Below are 22,845 nucleotides of genomic sequence, written 5' to 3' on the forward strand. Positions count from 1 at the left end.
AAAGTTCTTCTGAATATAACATTTAATAATGTAAGACGAACGTTCAAACGTTTTAGAATAAATTCCATGAACGATGATAGCTAATGTATCTGTGCTAATATTTTGAGAACATTATTAAAGACCAGATTTTTGTTTTTTAGGGGCTTCCTGACGTTTATACATAGCTATAAATATGTTTTCTGGTTAAAAGTGTGCGAAATATGTATGAATAATTATGTTACAGTAAATTCACGTTTATTTGGGAAACATTGCTCTCTACTGGCCCTCGAAACAAATTACAATGCTCTCAAAACAATTAGAATAAAAGTGTGACAAATATTCTTTATATTTAATTGTGGGTTTACGATAAATATCGCGTACTTAATATTATTATTTGATGTTTGGACTTCAAAGAAAAAGAAGATTCCCCGAAACAAGAACCTCGGAACTAAAGCTGGTGTTTCCAGAAGCGCCACGGACGGAGTTCGCTGTAACACCGCAGCTCACAGCGCTGTGATCGAACATGCGCTCTTAACTCCGTGTGTCGGACTCTGGGAAGCTGTCTGATGGTGTTTATTTGGTCTGACTGACCTGTCCTCCATGACTGAAGCCGTGTTTCAGGCGCCCAAGCGGCGGGCGAAGGTCTATGAGTGTTTCAGGAGCGCCTCTGCCCGTGTGCTGGAGCGCAGAGGAGGATCAGCGCATCTTCAGAGCAGAAATCATCAGTCATCGAGTCATAGTCTCGAACCCTGCGCACATACACACACTGTACGAGAGGGTGAGACTGCGTGCCTGTGTTCGGGTTATGCCATGATACATTAGACAGTTTAATAATGTGTTTCGCTCTTTAAGGGTTACTTTGGGAAAGGAGTGTTCTCCAGATCCAGACCTGAGCACGTGATCTCTAAACAGTTGAAATGTAGGTATTGATTGACAGATGTTGAAAGCATTAAATCCTGTTTATTGCTCATTCAAAGTGGAAATTCACCCCAAAATGAAAATTCTGTCATGATTTTCTCACCTCATGTCGTTACAAATCCATAAGATTTTTCGGAATATTTTTCCTCTCCTCAAATTTGTCACTACCGAAACACAATAATACATAATTTAATAAGAAGACATTGACCTATTAAGATTTTCTTTACATCTACCTTGTAAATATATTTTTTGCTATTTTTAAAAAAAAAGTTTGCACAGGTAAATCAATAACAATTAAAATTTTAACAATATTTCAGGTGTAATTTATGAAATTTGTTGTATTTTGACTTCAATCTTTCTTTGTAAAAGTCATAAAGTTTATCAAACTGATTTCAAAGTGAAGGATTCATTAGTTTGAATAAACATTGAATCAAACACTATAATAACATCTTAGTTGATCATTCAGTATACTTTATTTTTGACAAAACATCCCATGTTTCGGTAGTGACCGCATCACATGACACAATTTAACTCGCATACTAAAACATATTAAAATACTAATGATTTGCATAATAAAACAAACTAAAATACTAATGATTCACATAACTGTATTAAAATTGTGTTTATTTCCCCCAAATAAATGATTGTGTGTTCCCTTTTGTCACAATGATGTCACTACCGAAACAGTCACGACTGAAACGTGTGGAGAAGTTTTGGTTGTGACAATGTTAGATATAAATGTATCAAATAACCCCCCCCCCCCCCCCCCCAATGATGTCATGTTTCAGAAGTGACTGTTTCGGTAATGACAATTTTCGACACTTTTGAGCCGCTCAAAGATGATGATCAGCACATGTTATCTAACACAGTTCTGAACAGTTGAACACACAAAAACACTAAATTTGATGGAATAATACCCAACAAAGTTTGCTTAATTGCAGAAAAAGTTTTTTTAGACTTTTGAACACATTTAACTCAGAACGATGATCTATCTGCTGTGAGAGGAGGAACACAGGAATATTTCCTGATCAGAAATGTAGAAGTGTGTTAAAATCAAGATCAATGACTCAAACACACACTGTTTCGGTAGTGAGGTGAAAATGAGGGACACATTATTTTACATGAAGTTTCATGATTTAAAAATTAAAAAATTCACTTTTTAAAAGAAAATCTACAATGGAAAAAAATATTTCAATATTTTCACAAGTTGAAGTTTAGGGATTAGGGTTCAGGACAGACTCCTCTCAATTGAAAGTACCCAATAAATGATGATTTTATATATATTAATCTTAATGATATTTTAAATATTATTGTGGGATTCAATAGATAATAGAAGGATCTTAGTAAACATCTAAAATTTGAATACTTAAATGCTTTAAATGTGTTTTTTGGTTGTGGGACAGCAGTTTGCACCAATTCTGTAGAATCACTCATAAACATTTTATATGACCATGACTTTTTCATACGTCTTGTGTTTCTTTTTGTGTTGTTTTAGACGTTGGAGACAGATGTCTGCCTGTGATCTCCTCGTCAGAGTAAGTAATCAATGTGTACGCAGTTATTCTCATGTATGCACTAGATGTTTAATGGTGTTGGTTTAATTTCCGCCAGATACCAGAAGCGTCTCAGCTGGGCGCGGGCGGCTCTCGTGATGCAAGGATTGGACGACGAGTCTGTCAATCATGCATTGCAGATACTCACGAAAACCAGTGGAGCTTGATGTCAAGGAGGAGCAGAGTCAAGAACCAATGAAATCTCAGGACGATAGCATTGGCGGCTCATTGGATGATGTGTCTTGTGAGGCCGATTTAAATCTGGATCAGACTGATACTGCAGTTCCTCAGCGTCAAGGAAACCCTCTTCATGACCCTCTGGCTGAACTCTGTGCTCAAGAACCAGAGCGGCTGGACCAGCTCTCAAAGCCCAGCGTGAAGTGCAGAAGACATGACGACTGGATCGCTCACTGCGGCTGTAGACCTGATGAAAGCCAGCTGAGTTCAGAGCGGATTGTGCCCAGCGCAGAACCATCAGAACCCTGTGAATATGTGCTGGTGGAGGTTTCTGAAGATGATGACGACAACCGGAACTCTACCGAGGGAAGCTTCTCAATGGTACATAAATCTAGATTTGCATAAGAATAACTCACAATCCACAAATGCAAAAATGAAGACCAATTTCAGGCCTGTCTTTTTGCAAAAAAAAAATAAGTTTAGCAGATTTAGCATTTAATTTTGTAGCTGATGGAAATGGTAATGATTGGAAAAAAAAATAATTCCAAGTGTTGACAATCTTTTTTAAACAAGTAATATCAAAGATGGCAACTAAATAGTCTTATCACTTTTGACACAACAAGTGTCCAATCGATCGGTCAAATCTTCATGAACCGACAGCAGTGTTCATATCTGATCTAGACCCCTATTTGGGTGTGAGCAAAAACACGCCGTTTTTGTGTGTGTCCCTTTAAATGCTGCTCCCGCCCCCTTTCCAGAAGAGGGCGGAGCTTTAACAGCTCAACAACAACAAAGCTGGAGAATCTCACGCAGCCAAAATGAGGATTGTCAGTAACGGTGTTCAGCCTTACATTGTTCAAACCGGAGTCGACACTGATGGAGAGACTCAGGAAGAAGTTACAACTTTTAGACGTTTCTGAATGGTTAGTGGATAAATTGGGTTGGTAGATGCACCGGAGGGCGATTATAGCACTTAAACACGGAAAAAGTCAGATTGTCATGATATGGCCCCTTTAAGAATTGATATTCAATACCACAGGGAAGAATCACCTTATATAGATATTTTTAATATTATCAAATTTTTTGTCTGTCCATTGAAAGTCTAGTCAATCAATGATTTCTTCTGAAGAGATCACTTTATATGATGACAGATAATCATTTAGGCTTTAATTCATATATAAACATTGCTCAATTACCATTACAACTATCTCATCTGAATGTTTGCTCACTCAGTGTATTTGTGTTTTTACAATGGGCTAATTTGGTTGCAACTGCACAAGATTTGAAACTATGAATTGAATTTTTTAAAGACAAGTAAACAGTCAGTAATAAGAACAAATTAATAACGATAGCACAAATAAAAACAATAGAATAAAGATACAAATGAAATAAATAGCTGTAAGTTTTTCAGGTAGGTCTAACAGTAGTAGGGCTAATCAGGTAAGAAATATTACAGAAACTGAAGTAATTAAATGTAAAATAACCTTGGTTTATTAGGCTGCTGTTACTTTAAGAGCTGATGCACGGATCCAATATACTGCGTTTTCTTTCTGAACTGTTTACATTCACGTAGGACATAACCGTATGTGTTTATGTGAATACTCGGCAAGACGGACATTGTGCAGGGCTCGACAATAAGGACTGCCGATGGCCCGGGGTGAACGACGCTCAGTAGACGGATTGGTCACTTGTCCGATCAGGCCAGTGCTGTAGGGTGTGCGTTATATATCGTCTATGATACCGTAATTGTTGATTTAACGATCTGACATTATTCAGTATGTTCCTCACAAAAAACAAACAAAACACCCATTGAGTGCACGCATGCACTACGTGACGTAGTCTAGTAGGTTAGACTAATGAGCGTGCATATTTAGAGTGCACGCTTTCACTGCGTGATTTAATCTATTAAAATGCCTTTAGAATGACCCAGAATTCATGATAAGGGGCGAAAATGCCCCTGTATATCTCTCATATTTATATCATTTAATATAGTTAACCAATATTAAACAAAGAGTGCTGTTTTTCTCCAAATATCAGCATGATTACAAATATGATACTTAATTTATACAGCATACAGTTTAACTTAATATCAAGTGACTTACATTTTAGACACCAAATCGTCTGTTTCGCTCTATTTCGCCTACAAAAATAGTTCCAAAGTCCACAGAATGGTTTTGCGTCTCTGAGCAACACTTCCTGAATGAATCAGCCGTTTGAATGAATCGGTTGAATCTCAGTGATTCGCTCATTAACAGTGATTCGCTGCCACCTACTGGCGGGTTTAATTTCACATTTAAAGTGTCTTTTCATTTTTTAAATAATTTCAAATAACAGTATTTAACGTTTTATATTTTCAACATTTCAAAACATTATTTATGCATCTGTAACTGCTCTTGACTGATTAACTTTAATAAAGTTTAACCTATAGTTATATAGTTAGCTATACACTAGATTACAATTTCTGTACCTGAAAATCTCCTGTTTAAACCTGCATGAAAAACTTGAAAAGCACCATTTGTTTCATTTATATGTTTGTTCTGTTGTTTTTATTTTTGCTTTTACTCAATTTGATTATTTGTTACTATTTTATTAGTTGCTGTTTATTTGTCTAACAATATTTAAAATTTAAGTAAGTTAATCTAGTGGCTTTTGGTGTCATAACCCTATTTATTAAGATTACATGTATCAAAAACAACAAAAACAATAACTAGGCATATTTTATCGGCCCATTTTCTTTTCTTTTCTTTTCTTTTATTATATTAATTTTTTGTTGTGGGGCAAGTGAAAATTTTGGCGGGGCAAGTAAAAATTTGAACCACTGGCCCGACCGCAAAAAAGAAATCAATTTGTCACTCGTGAGCTGTTTGAGAGGCGACTTTATGTGTGCGTGCTTTGGATGTTGACACAGGAATGAACATTATGCACAATCCCACGCCAAAATTTAGACCAACCTTTCTTGTGATATGCATTTTTATTACGAATTTGTGTGTGTTAGCCTATGTGTTGTTATTGGAGACGTCAGAGATTGATGGCATTTATTAAATGCTTTTTTTTTTTTGTACACATTTTAGCAATTTTTAAATGTTTAAAGTATTTTTTACACAGGCACCTCGGTTGGGAAACACTGGATTACAGACTGCGGTCACCGCTCCAGTAATTAACTGAACTGTGTGTGAACGTGACTCGAATACAGGACTGACAACCGTATTCTGTGTCCTTTGAGAGACAAAAAGTCATAATCCAGTAATTATGAACGATTTGAAAAGTCATGGAAATATCTAAGTCAGAAAGATGCCTTCATGCATGTGTTTCTGAATGAAATGCATGCTTAATAGAAGAACTTTTTTGAAGACTATATCCTCCAGTCTTAGTTTTAAGAATGAACCTTCTAGTAATGGACTCTTCCTGTGTCAGGACCAGCGGGAGAAGTTGGTGTGCAGAATCAACCCGTTCACCATGATGGAGTACCTGCAACTGAGTTATGAAGAAGTAAGTGACTGAAGGTCAAGCTGTCCGTGTGAAGCATCATCCAAGAAATCCTGTCTGTCAACATATTGGATATTGCTGCAGTTATTTCCCAGCCCTCCGTCGCTGTGGTCTCGTGCCCCTGGTTTGTATCTGTCAGGTTTGTGTTAAATAGGGTGAATGGTATTTTAGTGGAGCTTTATTGTTACAGCTGGATGCAGTCGAGCGATTTCACTGCACAGAGCCAATCCAAACAACAGAACTGAAGCTGTGAATATCTTATCTACTCTATTCTCCGAATGTTAAGTGTTAATTCAACCTCCCTCAACAACAGCTTACTGAAATTACCACTCCTTCTCGTTAATGTAATCACATCCCATCATTCTCCGGTTAAATACACCCTAGAGTCTAAGCAAAGAGCGTTTGGGAGGAATGTGTGATATTTTGTAATTGATTATTTATCATTCCCACTGTATGCTTTACCTTTGTCTGACATTCCCCTGTGTAATTTCTGGGACGGCTATCGTCGGTTTGAACCTAAGCCCGTGTGATTTAGGAGACATCCTAACATAACCTTGTTAGCAACCAAGCAAATCAATTGAGAAGCGATGCAGAGTAATTTGTCTCCTAACAAGATGCTTGTCTTTGTATTTCAGGCTTTCTTTCTGGTTTATGCTCTCGGATGCCTGTCAGTTTATTACAGCGGGGTGAGTTTTTGCTGTCGTTACTGTGTGCGGCCCGAATTGTCTGTTTGTGTACATCGTATAAATGTGTGGTTTCTTCATTGCTTCTGTCTGGTCCTGTTTACTGTAGGAACCTCTGTCCGTCGCTCAGGTTTGGACGATGTTTCGTTCACTGCAGCCAAACTTCTCCACCTTCCTACACGGCCTATCACTATTTCCGCAGTAAAGGCTGGGTGCCGAAGTCTGGAATTAAATATGGAACTGACTTAAGTAAGGATATTTCTAAAATCTCAACTGAAAACCTGAACTACATCAAACCGATTTTTTTATTTTAATAATAAATGTTGCAATTCCACTTTTTAAAGTTAAGAAATTTCATTCGCATTTGTGTTCGTTTCAGCAAGGGTAACACTACACTTTAAAAGAAAAAACGTAACGCTTGATTTACACTTAACAAAAATTTTTGCTACACTTTTAAAGAAAAAAGGGCAATACTTTACACTTAAAGAATAAAGGGTCTCCAGGGGTCGCTTTGTGACAAACACTTTACACTTTTAAAGAAAAAGAAGTTGGTAACAAATTTCAAAGTAAAAAGGTAACACTACACCGTCAAGAAAATATTGGTCAGTACACGAGTTTGTAATCATCTTCAGAGCACAAATTAAGATATTTTTGATGAAATCCGATGGCTCAATGAGGCCTGCATTGAGAGCAAAGCCATTGAAACACTCAAGATCCATAAAGCTGGTGGTTCAACCTTAATATTATAAAGAATATTTTTGTGTGCCAAAAAAACCAAATAACGACTTTTCAACAATATCTTGTGATGGGCGATTTCAAAACACTGCTTTATGAAGCTTCTGAGCTTAATTAGTCTTCTGTTTCGATATTAGTGATTCAGATCTCCTAACAAACGGCTAAACTGCTGAAATCACGTGACTTTGGCGCTCCGATTCACTGATTCGATTCGTAAAGCTCCATAGCAGTGTTTTGAAATCTGTCAATATAGATATTGTTGAAAACTTTAGTTTTTTTGGCACACAATAAGTATTCTTGTGGCTTTATAATATTAATATTGAACCACTGTACTCACATGAACTGATTTAAATATGTTTTTAGTACATTAATGGATCTTGAGAGAGGAAATGTCATTGCTGGCTATGCAGGCCTCACTGAGCCATCGGATTTCATCAAAAATATCTTAATTTGTATCCTGAAGATGAATGAAGGTCTTACGGGTGTGGAACGACATGAGTAATAAATGACATTATTTTCATTTTTGGGTGAACTAACCCTTTAAAGTTAAAGAAGTTGGTAACTTTATTTTATAGTGTCCTTGTGTACTTACTCCAGTAAATTATGCAGGGAAGTACATGTTGTTAATACACTATATTGGCAAAAGTTTTGGGACTTTAATGACATCCCATTCTTAATCCATGTGGTTTAATATGGAGTCGGCCACCCTTTGCAGCTATAACAGCTTCAACTCTTCTGGGAAGGCTTTCCACAAGGTTTAGGAGTGTGTTTATGGGAATTTTTGACCATTCTTCTAGAAGCACATTTGTGAGTTCAGGCAGTGATGTTGGCGAGAAGGCCTGGCTCACAGTCTCCGCTCTAATTCATCCCAAAGGTGTTCTGTCGGGTTGAGGTCAGGACTCTGTGCAGGCCAGTCAAGTTCCTCCACACCAAACTCACTCATCCATGTCTTTATGGACCTTGCTTTGAGCACTGGAGCGCAGTCATGTTGGAACAGGAAGGGGCTATCCCCATCCCCCAAGCATGAAATTGTCCAAAATGTCTTGGTATGCTGAAGCATTAAGAGTTCCTTTCACTGGAGCTAAGGGTCCAAAACAACCCCACACCATAATCCCCCCTCCACCACACTTTACACTTGGCACAATGCAGTCAGGCAAGTACCGTTCTCCTGGAGCCGCCTAACCCAGACTCGTCCATCGGATTGCCAGACAGAGAAGCGTGATTGGTCACTCCAGAGAACACGTCTCCACTGCTCTAGAGTCCAGTGACGGCTGCTTTACTCCACTGCATCCCATGCTTTGCATTGCATTGGTGATGTAAGGCTTGGATCAGCTGCTCGGCAATGGAAACCCATTCCATGAAGCTCTCTACACACTGTTCTTGAGCTAATCTGAAGGCCACATGAAGTTTGGAGGTCTGTAGCTATTGACTCTGGCGACTTCTGCGCACTGTGAGCCTCAGCATGCGCTGACCTCGCTCTGTGATTTTACGTGGCCGACCACTTCATGACTGAGTTGCTGTTGTTCCCAATTGCTTCCACTTTGTTATGATTCCACTAACAGCTGACCGTGGAATATGTAGTAGAGAGGAAATTTCACGAATGGACTTATTTCACAGGTGGCAGCCTATCACGGTACCACGCTTGAGTTCACTGAGCTCCTGAGAGCGACCCATTCTTTCACAAATGTTTGTAGAAGCAGTCTGCATGCCTAGTGCTTGATTTATACACCTGTGGCCATGGAAGTGATTGAACACCTGAATTCAATGATTTGGAGGAGTGTCCCAATACTTTTGGCAATATAGTGTACTTATTTGTGTAATTACTCTGTAACAAGGACAGCTTAAAATAAAGTGTAACCATAATAACTTAATTATTGTTAATAACTTACGTTTAAGTCAAAATATGCCTAGTTCATATTATTCTTTTTCTACATCAATGAAAATAATTTCAGTAGAAGCCAAAGAATATCAAGCTTTGCATGTGCACAGACTGAACACTGTAAGTGGGATGACAGCACATCCTAGCCACCGTAGAGCAACACCACATCAAGTTTTATGGAAACTCAAAGCACTACTCAGATTTTCTGAAGAAAATATACAAATCTAGGTAAGCTCTAATGTTCATGCAAGAGTAGTTGTCAGTTAGATCCTATTTAAATCATGTTTTCTTGTCTAGTTTGTAATGGCGTGGAATCGCCCATCTGTTCTCAAAGCACTGTTGTTTATGGCGTGTCCCTCTAAAACATTTAGGCCGAACCCTGAATTAACTCCAGCGGGTGAGAGAGATTTTCCAAGTAGTGTCGGTAACACTGGAGGTGGACAGGTGAATTATTCAGGTGTAGTAAGCACTGCTGTCCTCGCACTCCGACCCTTGGCTCCGCGTCTCATTGGAGTCTTGGCCGTGAACTTCAGCAGTCATTGGAAGCGCTGACACATGACTCTCGCTTCTAGAGCACTATAGAGTTGCATCTTGTTTGTTGCTTTTTCAGCTCTCAGATTCTCATTTGTTCTAGTGCTGATCCTTTATCTCTCTCTTTTCTAGTGCTCTACCGGAAAGGACCACCGTTTTATCATGCGAGGTTTGTTCTTGGTCATGTGTTGAAAATAGTTTTCTAGTTAATCACTGCATCCGAAATTCACACAAAAACTCTGCTTTCTCAGAAACAGTCTTTGTTAATGATGATAACCATGAATTCGTCGACTTGCAGATCATAAATCATCAACATGAAACTGGATTGAGAACCCAATTCATGCAGTGTGTTTTCACGTCAACTTTACTGCTTTAATGTGTTATTAGCCTTCAGATGCTTCGAGTTACTACTTTACTGCGTTGAAATAATCTCAGTTTCATTCTGTGTTCAGCTACTCGGTGGTGGTGGAGAGAGCAGACGCGTGTTTCAGAGGCGCGACGCTGCGGCCCTTCAGCTGGAGATCTCTCGCCGCTCTCAGCAGAACCACCGGTAACGTCTCAAAGGTACGACACGTCCTACATGACGAGGGCGGGGCAACCTGTCACTCACGTGAGATCCACCAATAGGAAACCAGATCCATCTAATCAATTCCCCACAGACAAAATCAAGCCCCGCCCTACATTATAATTTTGCACCTAAGTTAAATAAGTACAAAGCGGGCAGAATGCTTAATCTAACAAGCTGTAACTAACAAAAATAAGTCATTTTTACTCTTCCGATCAAATATTGAGCTGCAAACATCAATAACAGCTTTAAGTTGTCGATGCTGGTAAATGATCATGGTATAAGCGCTATAATCCACGGCTAGCTGTGCGTTAAACCATTTGACTGCGCTCTAGTTCATGACTGACTTTATTCATTTTTTTTATTTGATTATAAATATATATTTATGTATTATTTTAAACCATTATATTTATTATTTATTAACATTAAACTCATATATTTTTTAAATTATTATTAATTATGTTTATCTATAACTACAAACCAACATTTACGGAAGAGGATTCAGGTTAAACAATAATAAAAAATAAAACCATCTCGAGTTATAATGCGAGATTAAACTCATTAAATTTTCTCAAAATGTAATGATTTTATTCTTAACAATTATTTAGACTACAATTAGATTATTTTGACTACAATAAGAGTTTTTCACCAAAACATAACAACGTTATTCTCAAAGTTTTATTTTGGCTTTTTTCTCAAAATTTAACAAGTTTTTTTTCTTGAAACATGACGACTTTAAACCCGAATTTAAAGATTTTATTCTCAACATTGTATTTTGACTTTTTTTCTTGGAATTTAATGTTTAATCTCACATTATAATGACTTTAATCTCGAGATGGTTTTATTGTTGCTTGGCCCTAATCCTCTTCCGTAAACATTTGGTCCAAACTCTTCCGAGAAATTTTAAAGCATTGTATTTAATGTTTTTTGTTTGTTTTTTGTTGTTTTTTCTGTTCAGTTTAGATGTAATATTTATTGCTAGAAAATGACCAAATCGCACATCAGGGTAACACCATTTTGAAAACAGGGTTGCCAAAATGACAAAACTTCCTCCTGAGGTGGATGATGAAGGTTCAGCATCCTTTTTTCATTGACACTTTACTGAAACAAACCAAAAAATCAGTCATAGGCCTCGTTTATGGAAAGTGAAAATTGTGTGCTTGAAGTAATGCTTGAACATACACTTGTGTGTTCTGTACAGGAACTGATGCTTTGTTACGTCATCACTCCATCAAACCTGACAGAAGACATGCTGTCCTCGCCGGACTGTCTGAAGCGGTTCACAGTACAGGTATGAGAGCAGAGAGTGTCTCGACAGGTGTCTGTTCATGTCTGGATCTGTAATATTCCGTCATGTGTTGCAGGAGGTGCTGGTGAGCAGATGGGTCTCCTCACGAGAGCGAACAGAACAGGAGGAAGTTTAACACAGCATTGCTTTTTCCATTCCTTGCATGTTTATTTTGCTTCAAAATATTAAGTTGCTATTTATTTTTTTTTATAATGTGCAGAGATTGTTTAAACAACGACCAGACACAAAATCAAAGAGTGTTCGACAATAAATATATTGAGAGAAGACCAGTGTAGTCTGTTGTGTTTTATCACTAAAGCCGCTTTTCCACGGTAAGGAGCAGTTAAGTAAGGAATAACTGACAAAAGTGCATTGAATTATTACAATAATAATCTTGTTGTGGCCATTACACCTCGGATGTGCATTGTTTTCTAATAATTCAACGGCCCAGAGTTAATTATTCTGCTTATACTACGGTCACCACACCTCAAGACATTTGTCAGGTTTTTGTTCTTAAAACACGGGACTGATTCCTTACGCATCTAATCCCAAGCCTCCGTTGCTAATTCCAAAAAGTCATTTTAAAGTTAGTGACGGAGGCTTGAGTCACTGACAGCAGACTAATGCAGTTATTAGAGAAGGAGATGAAGTGTGTGTGAATGACCTGAGTCTCTCAACAGTGTTCGGCAGCAGCGTCTACCGATAGTGAAACTGTAAGTTTATCTGCTTCAAGAACAGCGCCGTTATTACCTCACTAGTGAGAAATGTCATGCAGCTTTTAAGTTGCTGAACTTTTTTACTGATTAAATCATCAGAGCAGCGCTGAGACGCGTTTCTGTGAGTGTGTCCGACTGTGTGTGTGTGTGTGTGTGTGTGTGTGTGTGTGTGTGTGTGTTTGAGAGGATGTGATTTCTGTACATAAAACAATTTTGTGGCAAAACATTGGAAATAATTTGTTGTTTTTATCCTATTGTTGTGTACTACATTCAATTGCTTGGTCAGTATGGAAGCCTGTTTCCGCCACTAAAAAAAAAAAAAAAAAAAAGCCACTAAAAAAAAAAAAGATGAATTGCGACTTTTTATCTCAGAATTCTGACTTATCACACAATTGCGACTTTTTATCTCAGACTTCTTTTTATCACGCAATTGCGACTTTTTATCACGCAATAGCTACTTTATATCTCAGAATTCTGACTTTTTATCACGCAATTGCGACTTTTTATCTCAGAATTCTGACTTTTTATCACACAATTGCGACTATCTCAGAATTCTGACTATATCACGCAATTGCGACTTTTTATCTCAGACTTCTTTTTATCACGCAATTGCGACTTTTTATCACGCAATAGCTACTTTATATCTCAGAATTCTGACTTTTTATCACGCAATTGCGACTTTATCTCAGAATTCTGACTTTTTATCACGCAATTGCGACTTTATATCTCAGAATTCTGACTTTTTATCTCAGAATTCTGACTTTTTATCTCAGAATTCTGACTTTTTATTGCGCAATTGCGACTTTATCTCAGAATTCTGACTTTTTATCTCAGAATTCTGACTTTTTATCGCGCAATTGCGACTTTATCTCAGAATTCTGACTTTTTATCTCAGAATTCTGACTTTTTATCGCGCAATTGCGACTTTATCTCAGAATTCTGACTTTTTATCACACAATTGCGACTTTATCTCAGAATTCTGACTATATCACGCAATTGCGACTTTTTATCACGCAATAGCTACTTTATATCTCAGAATTCTGACTTTTTATCTCAGAATTCTGACTTTTTATCGCGCAATTGCGACTTTATCTCAGAATTCTGACTTTTTATCTCAGAATTCTGACTTTTATCGCGCAATTGCGACTTTATATCTCAGAATTCTGACTTTTTATCACGCAATTGCGACTTTATCTCAGAATTCTGACTATATCACGCAATTGCGACTTTTTATCACGCAATAGCTACTTTTTATCTCAGAATTCTGACTTTTTATCGCGCAATTGCGACTTTATCTCAGAATTCTGACTTTTTATCTCAGAATTCTGACTTTTTATCGCGCAATTGCGACTTTATCTCAGAATTCTGACTTTTTATCGCGCAATTGCGACTTTATCTCAGAATTCTGACTATATCACGCAATTGCGACTTTTTATCACGCAATAGCTACTTTTTATCTCAGAATTCTGACTTTTTATCGCGCAATTGCGACTTTATCTCAGAATTCTGACTTTTTATCTCAGAATTCTGACTTTTTATCGCGCAATTGCGACTTTATCTCAGAATTCTGACTTTTTATCACACAATTGCGACTTTATCTCAGAATTCTGACTATCTCACGCAATTGCGACTTTTTATCACGCAATAGCTACTTTATATCTCAGAATTCTGACTTTATAACTCGCAATTGTGAGATATAAACACGTAATTGCGAGTTAAAAAGTCAGAATTCTGAGATAAAAAGTCGCAATTCATCTTTTTTTTTGTGCGGAAACGGGCTTCCATAGGTCGTTGTCGTGGGTTTTGGTTCTTTTGCTGTTTGAAATAATCATTTGGTGAAGTGATATAGAACTGTAATGCGGTCAAGATCTGCCTGGAACTACTTTAGCCATGCATTTCCCTGAAAATAATTGCACGCCTTAGAACGTTCGTCAGCCAATCAGATTCGAGCATTCAACAGCAATGAGAACGGTTTGGCCTGACGGTGGAAAAGCGGCTTGAATGTTTGCATGAATGTGAACAGAACATTAAAATTCTGCATGAAAGGCCTGTTCACACCAACTACAATAATGACGAAGTTATCGTTTTAAAAATCGTTCTGAATTTAAAATAAGATGATAATGACACAGAGTAACAACATTGTTGGAATCACATTCACAGCTGATGACCAATAAAAAATCATTGACAGCCAATCAGAATTCAGAGCTCGAGCATTTAAAGCGACAAATGCCAAATCTGCAGCACTTACAATAAACAGACCGATCTGGTGCATTGGTGTGGATGCTGATGATGTTGTTGTTCTCGGTGTGAACGGGCCTTAAGTCACATTCAGTCTCAGGTTCAGCTGAAGTATCATGTCTGACTTTCAGAAGCTTTACAAAAGTGGCATTTCAGCTCATGACAGCACAGATTAACAGGCACATTTAGACATCATTCAATCAAATTTCACCTTGATACAAGATATATAAATGATTAAATAACAGGAAATCGGTGAGGCTCAGTTGCTCTTGCTGTCCTCGTCCTCCTCACTCGGACTCTCCTGCGAGTTTCTCCGCGGGCTGTCGACGATGTAGAAGTGATTCTGGGAAATCTCGCGGCACAACATCATGTACTTGGAAGCTCTTTTGATCCGAGGCAGGACGAACGACTGCGTGAACTCGTCTTTGCTCAGGGCTCGCTTGGACTGCGTGGCCAGCACACAGTTGATGAAGGTCAGCGTGTAGCTGTAGCAGTTGTGCGTTTCCTCATTAAAGCTGGAAAATAAACAGATTCACACCTTCTGCACACATAAAGATGTCTGAAACTCATTGCACTGGATGCAAAATATCAAAGGAGTTACAGTTTTCTGTGCACATGTTTGCATTCACCTTTGCCACAGAGGATCCCACATCTGAGCGGAGGAGAACTTCTCCAGATACTGATCCCACTGGCTCATCAGACTGAACATGTCGGGCTGGACCAGCGGGACACAGATGCAGCGCTCCCACCCCTGATGCTCTCGCTGAACACCGGCCTTTGTGTAGTTGTAGACTATTCCTTATCACAAACAGAACAAATGGCTTTGACACATTTAAATGACAAAAAGCATTTGAATTTATCTGCCCAGCCATGAGCCATAGCTGAAAACATTTCCTAAACGACCATGTAGGAAGACACATCATGACCATATTCCAGGATCACAATGTCAAGATTCATCGTGATCAAACAGTTAAGCTTGAAGAATCAGTCCAGACCTTAAATTCAGTGAAAGTGTTTGGGATGTTCTGGAGGAGACTTCACACAGTGCTCACCTCTTGCTTTGTCAATACAAGATCGTGACCAAAAATTGATGCACGTCTTTATGGAAATAAATGTGGTCTTATTTTTATGCAAGAGGTGGATCTGCATAATAATGATCCAATCGTAGACCCTTAACGCGTTTAAATTTAAAAAGCGACGTTTTTTTGGCAGAGCAGTGTATAATTCCAATATAATCTCAGTGCAACTACTTTACATTTTGTTGAATTGTTAGCCGATTCATATGAATTCGTACGATCTACTTACGCAGCAGTGACGGTGTGTTCAGGGTAAGAACTTCATCCTTACCGTTATTTAAATAACAGAACATTTTTTGTACGATTCACATCTTACGAATTCATACAAAATCGCCACCTAGTAAAATTATGTTTTCCCATGAGATTGGGTTGTATAATTCTGCACTTTTTAAAATGCAAAATGTTTAAAAGTGCAATTTAAAGCATTAAAGCTGCAGTCCGTAAGTTTTGCCTCTTTGTCGCCATCTCTGTTTGAAACATGCAATTGCAGTTATTTACGGAATTATCATCTTTTTGGTTGTGCAGTTATTTTAGTACTTAAACTGAGAAATGTTGCTTTGGCAAGAAGCAGAAATTTTAAAAATATGTATTTTATTTCAGTTAACAAGTAGCAATTTTTATGGTTTTAGTTTCAATTTAGTTAACTATAATAACCCTGATTATAAGACAGCTACACACACTGGCAAATACTAATTTCTGTAAATTTTGCCTGTTAAAAATGTGTGGGCACAAGAAATTCACTTTAGTAAAATAAATATAGTGACAATTTCAGGCCGGACGGTGCTTTAAATAAAACAGCAGGGAAAACTTCCTTACTGTAAAAACCATATTTAAAAAAACATTTACTGCAAAAGTAGATGTATTACCTGATCAAATATATTTCACCTGTTACCAATAAACATGTTTATATTCTGCTGTGGCACTTTTTCCATGTTAAAATGACATACCGTTGGTGTTAGTAATTCCTGTGTGCAGATCAGAGCGGCCATCAAAGTCCCTGCAAGAAGCACAGCGTCAGTCCAAGAAACTGCTCAATGAATCTCTACATGAGGACCGCCTCTATTAAGAGCGTCAGGAACTTCCATCAGATCATTGTAATGGTCGTACCTGAGCACATTGTCTTCTGTCGACGCCACGAGAAAAGCGCATGGGACTTTGTGTCCGTTGGAGAAGGGGTTGGGAATGCTGACCGGTGCTTCCTCCAGCCTCTTCCCGCTGAAACTAACGCCACATTCAGGACACTGATCCGGGACGAAAAAACAAAAGATGTCCTTGTCACAGTGGTTGAATTTGATCACGCTCTTGTCCATTGGGAGCGAACACAGACAGACGCTACATGGGGCCGGACTGTGCTGTACTGCCGAGTCGAGAGAGAGAGAGCGGCTGCTGTGTTTCAGAGGGTGACGTCAGCGGGTCGCGTGGATCCGGTTGCAGCTGACACCATTAAACCTGTGGAACAGCAGTGTCTGTTTCATGGCAACTTCATTAATGTTCATCAGCGCTCACGTGAGGACAGGCTTGAGTTGCGCCGTGTCAAAGACTGACGATAAACAGATCATTCTTTCTTTAAACACACACACATGTACAGTGTATACAGACAAAAACATAAAGATGATCCAGTTTTATTGGTGCTTTTTGAAGACTATATTTATTAAAATTATTCAAACTTGAACTGAAATGAAAATGGAGAATATACAAATAAAACTATTCAAAATATTAATAAAACTATAACAGTATTTCAGTGACACCAGAACAACTGCTTATAATTGAAATGTAAATATTAAATGGTATAACTATAATATTAATGCCATTACACAGTAAATTGCACATTTAAACATTTTGTAATTAAAAAAGTAACAGAATCTGACCTGTAAAATTATGTGCAAAATAAATCAAAGGTCAGTTAAATATATAGGTCTAATTTAATGCATTTAAATTAAATTAATAAATTAAATTTATTTTAATTCATACTTATATATATATATATATATATATATATTAAATAAATATATATATATACAGTACAGTCCAAAAGTTTGGAACCACTAAGATTTTTAATGTTTTTAAAAGAAGTTTCGTCTGCTCACCAAGGCTACATTTATTTAATTAAAAATACAGTAAAAACAGTAATATTGTGAAATATTATTACAATTTAAAATAACTGTGTACTATTTAAATATATTTGACAAAGTAATTTATTCCTGTGATCAAAGCTGAATTTTCAGCATCATTACTCCAGTCTTCAGTGTCACATGATCCTTTAAAAATCATTCTGATATGCTGATTTGCTGCTCAAGAAACATTTATGATTATTATCAATGTTGAAAACAGTTGTGTACTTTTTTTTTCAGGATTCCTTGATGAATAGAAAGTTCAAAAGAACAGCATTTATCTGAAATACAAAGCTTCTGTAGCATTATACACTACCGTTCAAAAGTTTGGGTCAGTAAGAATTTTTATTTTTATTTTTTTTAAAAGAAATTAAAGAAATTAATACTTTTATTCAGCAAGGATGCATTAAATCAATCAAAAGTGGCAGTAAAGACATTTATAATGTTACAAAAGATTAGATTTCAGATAAACACTGTTCTTTTGAACTTTCTATTCATCAAATAATCCTGAAAAAAAATATTGTACACAAATATTTTGTACAATTGTACACATTAAATGTTTCTTGAGCAGCAGATCAGCATATCAGAATGATTTCTGAAGGATCATGTGACTGAAGACTGGAGTAATGATGCTGAAAATTCAGCTTTGATCACAGGAATAAATTACTTTGTCAAATATATTCAAATAGAAAACAGTTATTTTAAATTGTAATAATATTTCACAATTTTACTGTTTTTACTGTATTTTTAATTAAATAAATGTAGCCTTGGTGAGCAGACGAAACTTCTTTTAAAAACATTAAAAATCTTAGTGGTTCCAAACTTTTGGACTGTACTGTATATACGCTGCCCTTCAAAAGTTTGGAAACGCCCTAGAAAAGTGGGGTTTTGGACAATATTGGCATGAATCCTTTTTAATTTGTGATAATTTTGCACTGATAAGGGACAACACAAACTACAAAAACATTTTATTATATAAACAGTTTATACATAGATAAAAACTAAAATTTTTGATTCATCATAATATCCAGCATTAGCAGCTATCTGACCTAAACTGGGTTCTGATTGGTTCATTGTATTCTAAACTTAATTGGCAATCAATTGTTGAAGCTACTGTATTATTGTTCAAGTTACTGTAATGTATTTGCACCAAAAAAGGATTTATGCTGATTTTTATAAATTAAATGAAATTATATAAACAAGGTAAAATGTTGTTTTATATTATTTTTATTATTAAAATATATTATTAAGGCAGTAACTCAGTTTAATGTGTTTTACTGACAGCCAGGTGGTTTAATATTTGTGGCATTTAGAGATGGCAGTGTAATAAACCCAGCCGCCACTAGAGGGCACTGCTGGCTTACACTCACATTCCTCAAATTCAGTAAATTTGATGACACCTACAGTAAATGTTGTCTTGTCTTAGCCTATATGTTTTATATTATCAGTTGTGGAATCCAACCATTACACATCTGAGGAGTTAGCCTACTTTATTGAGTATTTCCATTTTATGCAACTTTACATATTTACTAGTAAATTAATAATAAATAAAATTAAGATCATTATGTTTGTAGATCCTGGAAATTAAAATGTACAATATATATTTCAGACCTAATAGTAGCCTAAATTACTCCACTAAATATCTGAAATATATATGTTTTAATCCTCTGGATCACACTAAACATAATGATCTTATTGAACATGATGCATCGCTGTGTCTGTTATCCCATAATTCCCACTTTTTGTGTTTTTGTTTACATAGTCTGACATTAATAACAGTTTACTGTCAAGCTGTTATATTCTTGTCCAACATTCCCAATTTTTCTGATGCATGTCCTTAATTTAATTTCATATGTTGGTATTAATTCAGTGTTTATAATGCTAATATAGATCTTTTAACCCTCTAAAAATGATTTGTGTTTTTCCTGCTTAAAATTGGACACTTTAACAAAATCAATAAACATTTTCATACATTTTTAATGTATTTATTTTTTATAAGTTTGTTGCCTCGAGGTAACATTGTATCACAATGGAAAAATTGTAACATTTGCCATTTTCATGTAGAAAAAAGAAATGTATGTATTGAAAACATCAATTTCTTTAAAAACAAACTTATCCAGTTTTTAATGTATTAAAAGTTTCATATTAAATAAAAAGTAACATTTTATATTCATTACAAAATCATGTGAAAATGCAAATATATTAAGATAATTCTCACTCTTTTCCTTACAAATATGATACATTACATTTGTATTCAAACCTGTTATGGCTGTATGGCCTTATGCGATTCCATTATGGTACAATGTTGCCTTGAGGAAACACACAGTTTTTTGGTATTTTCTCTAAAACATTTGATGATATATTGCCAGTAAAGGTGACTCGTATTTTCTGTGGGTGATTAAATGGATACAAACAAGTGAAAAAAACACTTTTCATTGGAGAAAATATGGAGTCATGTGACATGTGCTGAAACAAAACACAAAATGGACCCCTGCTGGTCATGTTTTGGTCTTTTTTGCACTTTTATTGATTAGTATTTGAGTTATTCTGTCCTGAGAAACATTTTTAATAAAATAATTGGTGCCTTATTTTATTAAAAACAAACTAAAATAGACCATGTTGGCTGGAGGCAACACCATACCATAGAGAATTTTAACCCAAACTGGGTTTCTAGAGAACAAAAGTTTTGCAAAACAAAAGACTTAAACACAAAGTGTGTAAAATAAACTGTTAAAAGGATCTGATGATCACTAGTGACAGTATTTCATTCTGTCTTGTCATTCAGGTTGGATTTCAGCTTTAATGTAAGTTTTTTTTTTTTTTAAGAAAGCAGCAGATATTGCCATAGAAACTAGTGGACTGCGAGCAACAGGTTCAAGTTGTATGCCTCTTTTTATTTCTTGTGTTTGAACTGTTTTCAAAGCCTTTAACAAGAACAGACTTGCTTGAAAGATGTTGATGTAATCTTCTCCGCACGTAGTCGACTGCTTTGGTTCCACTTTCAGGTGTAGTGAATCCTCAGGTGTAATGATCAAACCTCCAGAATCATGTTCTGGTTTAACACAGGAGGCAGAGGCAGTGTAGTGCTCTTCACAGGAGGGAACTGCTCAAAACACACCCTAAAGGTCGCCAAACGCTGTGGAGGCCAGTTCTTTCTGTTGCTGTTAATATATTTTTATTTTATCTCTCAGGTACAAATGTATCGTGCCAATCACATAGAAGCCAATTCAAAAATAACAAATACATAACATTAATTGCTCAAAGATGTCTCTAAGAGGAAGAGATGCATCACACACTGTTTTAATACACTCAATGGCTGCTCTGACACCTTTCCTTAAATACCCAGAGCGAAACAAAAGATCTCACATCACGTCACCGCTGCTCTCAGATCAGCCTGATAAACCCATTAAAGAAAAGTCCAGTCACGCTGATTCCTCCTGGACTCCAAGCAAAACAGTTTTACAGTCTTCCCCTCAAGTCACTGTAGTGTTTGGAGCATGAGAAACATGAACAGATATAAAATGTATGTCATCTGTTGAGGATTTCAGGACTCGCTTTAAAGGGATTTTCATCCAAAAATGAAAATTCTGTCATCATTTACTCACCTGTATTATTTTTATTACTATGGAAGTCAATGAGAGCCATGAACCGTATCTTTTTTTGTGTGTTCATCAGAAGAAAGAAACTCATACAGGTTTGGAACAACTTGAGGGTGAGGAAGTGATGACTACATTTATGTGTGGGTGAACTTTCCCTTCAAGAATCTGAAGGAAACACTCATATGCACGTGATTTTTCAGTCATGAAAGTGTTTGTCAGCTTCTTTCTTCAGTAGGCATTTCATCTAAATGAGTGTTTGCATCAGACGTCTGCACTTCCTCTAAACGCTCATGACCTGTCAGACATTATGAAGCATCGAACAATGATTTCTTAATATATTTGCAAGTTATTAAACTTTTTATAAAATCAAGAAAATATGCTGAAAAACAGCAAAATAAAAGAGTCAGAAAAAAAAACTGCAAACTTGCACAGAAATTTCACTGTAACTCTTTACAATAAAAAAGTTAACATGAACTAACAATGAACAACACTTCTGAAGCATTTATTAATCTTAATGTTAGTGTTTATTTCAACATTTACTAATGCATTATTAAAATCAAAAGTTGTATCTGTTAGTATGATTTCATGGACCTGAGCTGATCATGAACAAACAATGAACAGATGTGTTTTTATTAACTAACATGAACACAGTATGTATTGCTCATTGCTGGTTAATGTTATTAATGCATTAAATAACCTTAAAACTAATGTGACAACACATATAAAAGACACCTAAAATACAGTGTGACCGAACATCATAATGTGCTTTAAAAACTCACTGAACTTTTCCTGAGGTGTTCATGTTCAGGTGTTCTTCCAGTAAACCGACTGAATGATGAGATCTGAGTTCATTCGAGCGAATTCTTCTCAAATATGATCGTGTCTGATGTGTGATGCGCTCGAGTGACGCTGGGCGTGTCTGTGTGCCATCGGGATCACCACAGATCATTCAAAGACTTCATCTTTTCACAGATGAAGTCACGAGCGCTTCCTCCGTGTCCCACAATCCCTCACTGCAGAGCACTGACTGAAATCACTGGATCAGTCATCTTCTCTTGAGCTGTAAGTAGACTGTTCGCTTTCTCTCTCTGTTGTAATTTCATCTTTTTGTATCTGTTCGTCAGAGGTGGGTAGAGTATCCAAAAACTGTACCAAAGTAAAAGTACAAGAACTCATAGAAATATTTACTCAAAGTAAAAGCGAAAGTAATAATTTTAATAGTTACTTGAGTAAGAGTAAAAAAGTATTCAATGAAAAAACTACTCGAGTAGCTCATTACAACTATCTAACTATATATACATATATATGTAG

General features: G+C 36.5%; 2 protein-coding genes and 1 long non-coding RNA gene across 3 annotated transcripts; 1 reads left to right on the forward strand and 2 right to left on the reverse strand.

Moving 5' to 3' along the window:
• The first annotated feature begins 431 nt into the window (after positions 1-431).
• Positions 432-12,079, forward strand: tsen2 (TSEN2 tRNA splicing endonuclease subunit). Its single transcript, XM_048172912.1, is given in 14 exon segments — positions 432-645; positions 647-757; positions 832-898; positions 2,393-2,432; positions 2,509-2,599; positions 2,601-3,008; positions 6,042-6,116; positions 6,749-6,799; positions 6,906-6,968; positions 6,970-7,045; positions 10,074-10,110; positions 10,394-10,505; positions 11,708-11,797; positions 11,871-12,079. Coding segments are annotated over 14 exon segments (1,347 nt in total). The 5' UTR covers positions 432-579; the 3' UTR covers positions 11,931-12,079.
• Positions 12,080-14,283: 2,204 nt separating this feature from the next.
• On the reverse strand, positions 14,284-17,134 carry mkrn2os.2 (MKRN2 opposite strand, tandem duplicate 2). Its single transcript, XM_048172979.1, has 4 exons — positions 16,932-17,134; positions 16,772-16,821; positions 15,378-15,546; positions 14,284-15,263 (listed from the first exon to the last, which is right to left on the reverse strand). The coding sequence occupies exons 1-4, from the start codon at positions 17,132-17,134 to the stop codon at positions 15,008-15,010; spliced, it is 678 nt and encodes a 225-aa protein (XP_048028936.1). The 3' UTR covers positions 14,284-15,007.
• Positions 17,135-20,808: 3,674 nt separating this feature from the next.
• LOC125257188 lies at positions 20,809-22,585 on the reverse strand. The gene is made up of 2 exons (XR_007182262.1): positions 22,314-22,585; positions 20,809-21,829 (listed from the first exon to the last, which is right to left on the reverse strand). It is a non-coding gene; the product is annotated as an uncharacterized LOC125257188 (long non-coding RNA).
• Positions 22,586-22,845: the final 260 nt, after the last annotated feature.

This window comes from Megalobrama amblycephala, linkage group LG21, assembly GCF_018812025.1.
Source record: "Megalobrama amblycephala isolate DHTTF-2021 linkage group LG21, ASM1881202v1, whole genome shotgun sequence".
Lineage (NCBI taxonomy): Eukaryota > Metazoa > Chordata > Actinopteri > Cypriniformes > Xenocyprididae > Megalobrama > Megalobrama amblycephala.

Excerpts from the sequence above, each read along its gene's own strand:
- mkrn2os.2 (XM_048172979.1), bottom strand. The coding sequence starts at position 17,134 with ATGGACAAGAGCGTGATCAAATTCAACCACTGTGACAAGGACATCTTT. Across the intron at positions 15,547-16,771 it reads AGGAATTACTAACACCAACG|GAATAGTCTACAACTACACA; the intron begins GTATGTCATTTT and ends GTTTGTGATAAG. Across the intron at positions 15,264-15,377 it reads TGGGATCCTCTGTGGCAAAG|CTTTAATGAGGAAACGCACA; the intron begins GTGAATGCAAAC and ends TTTATTTTCCAG.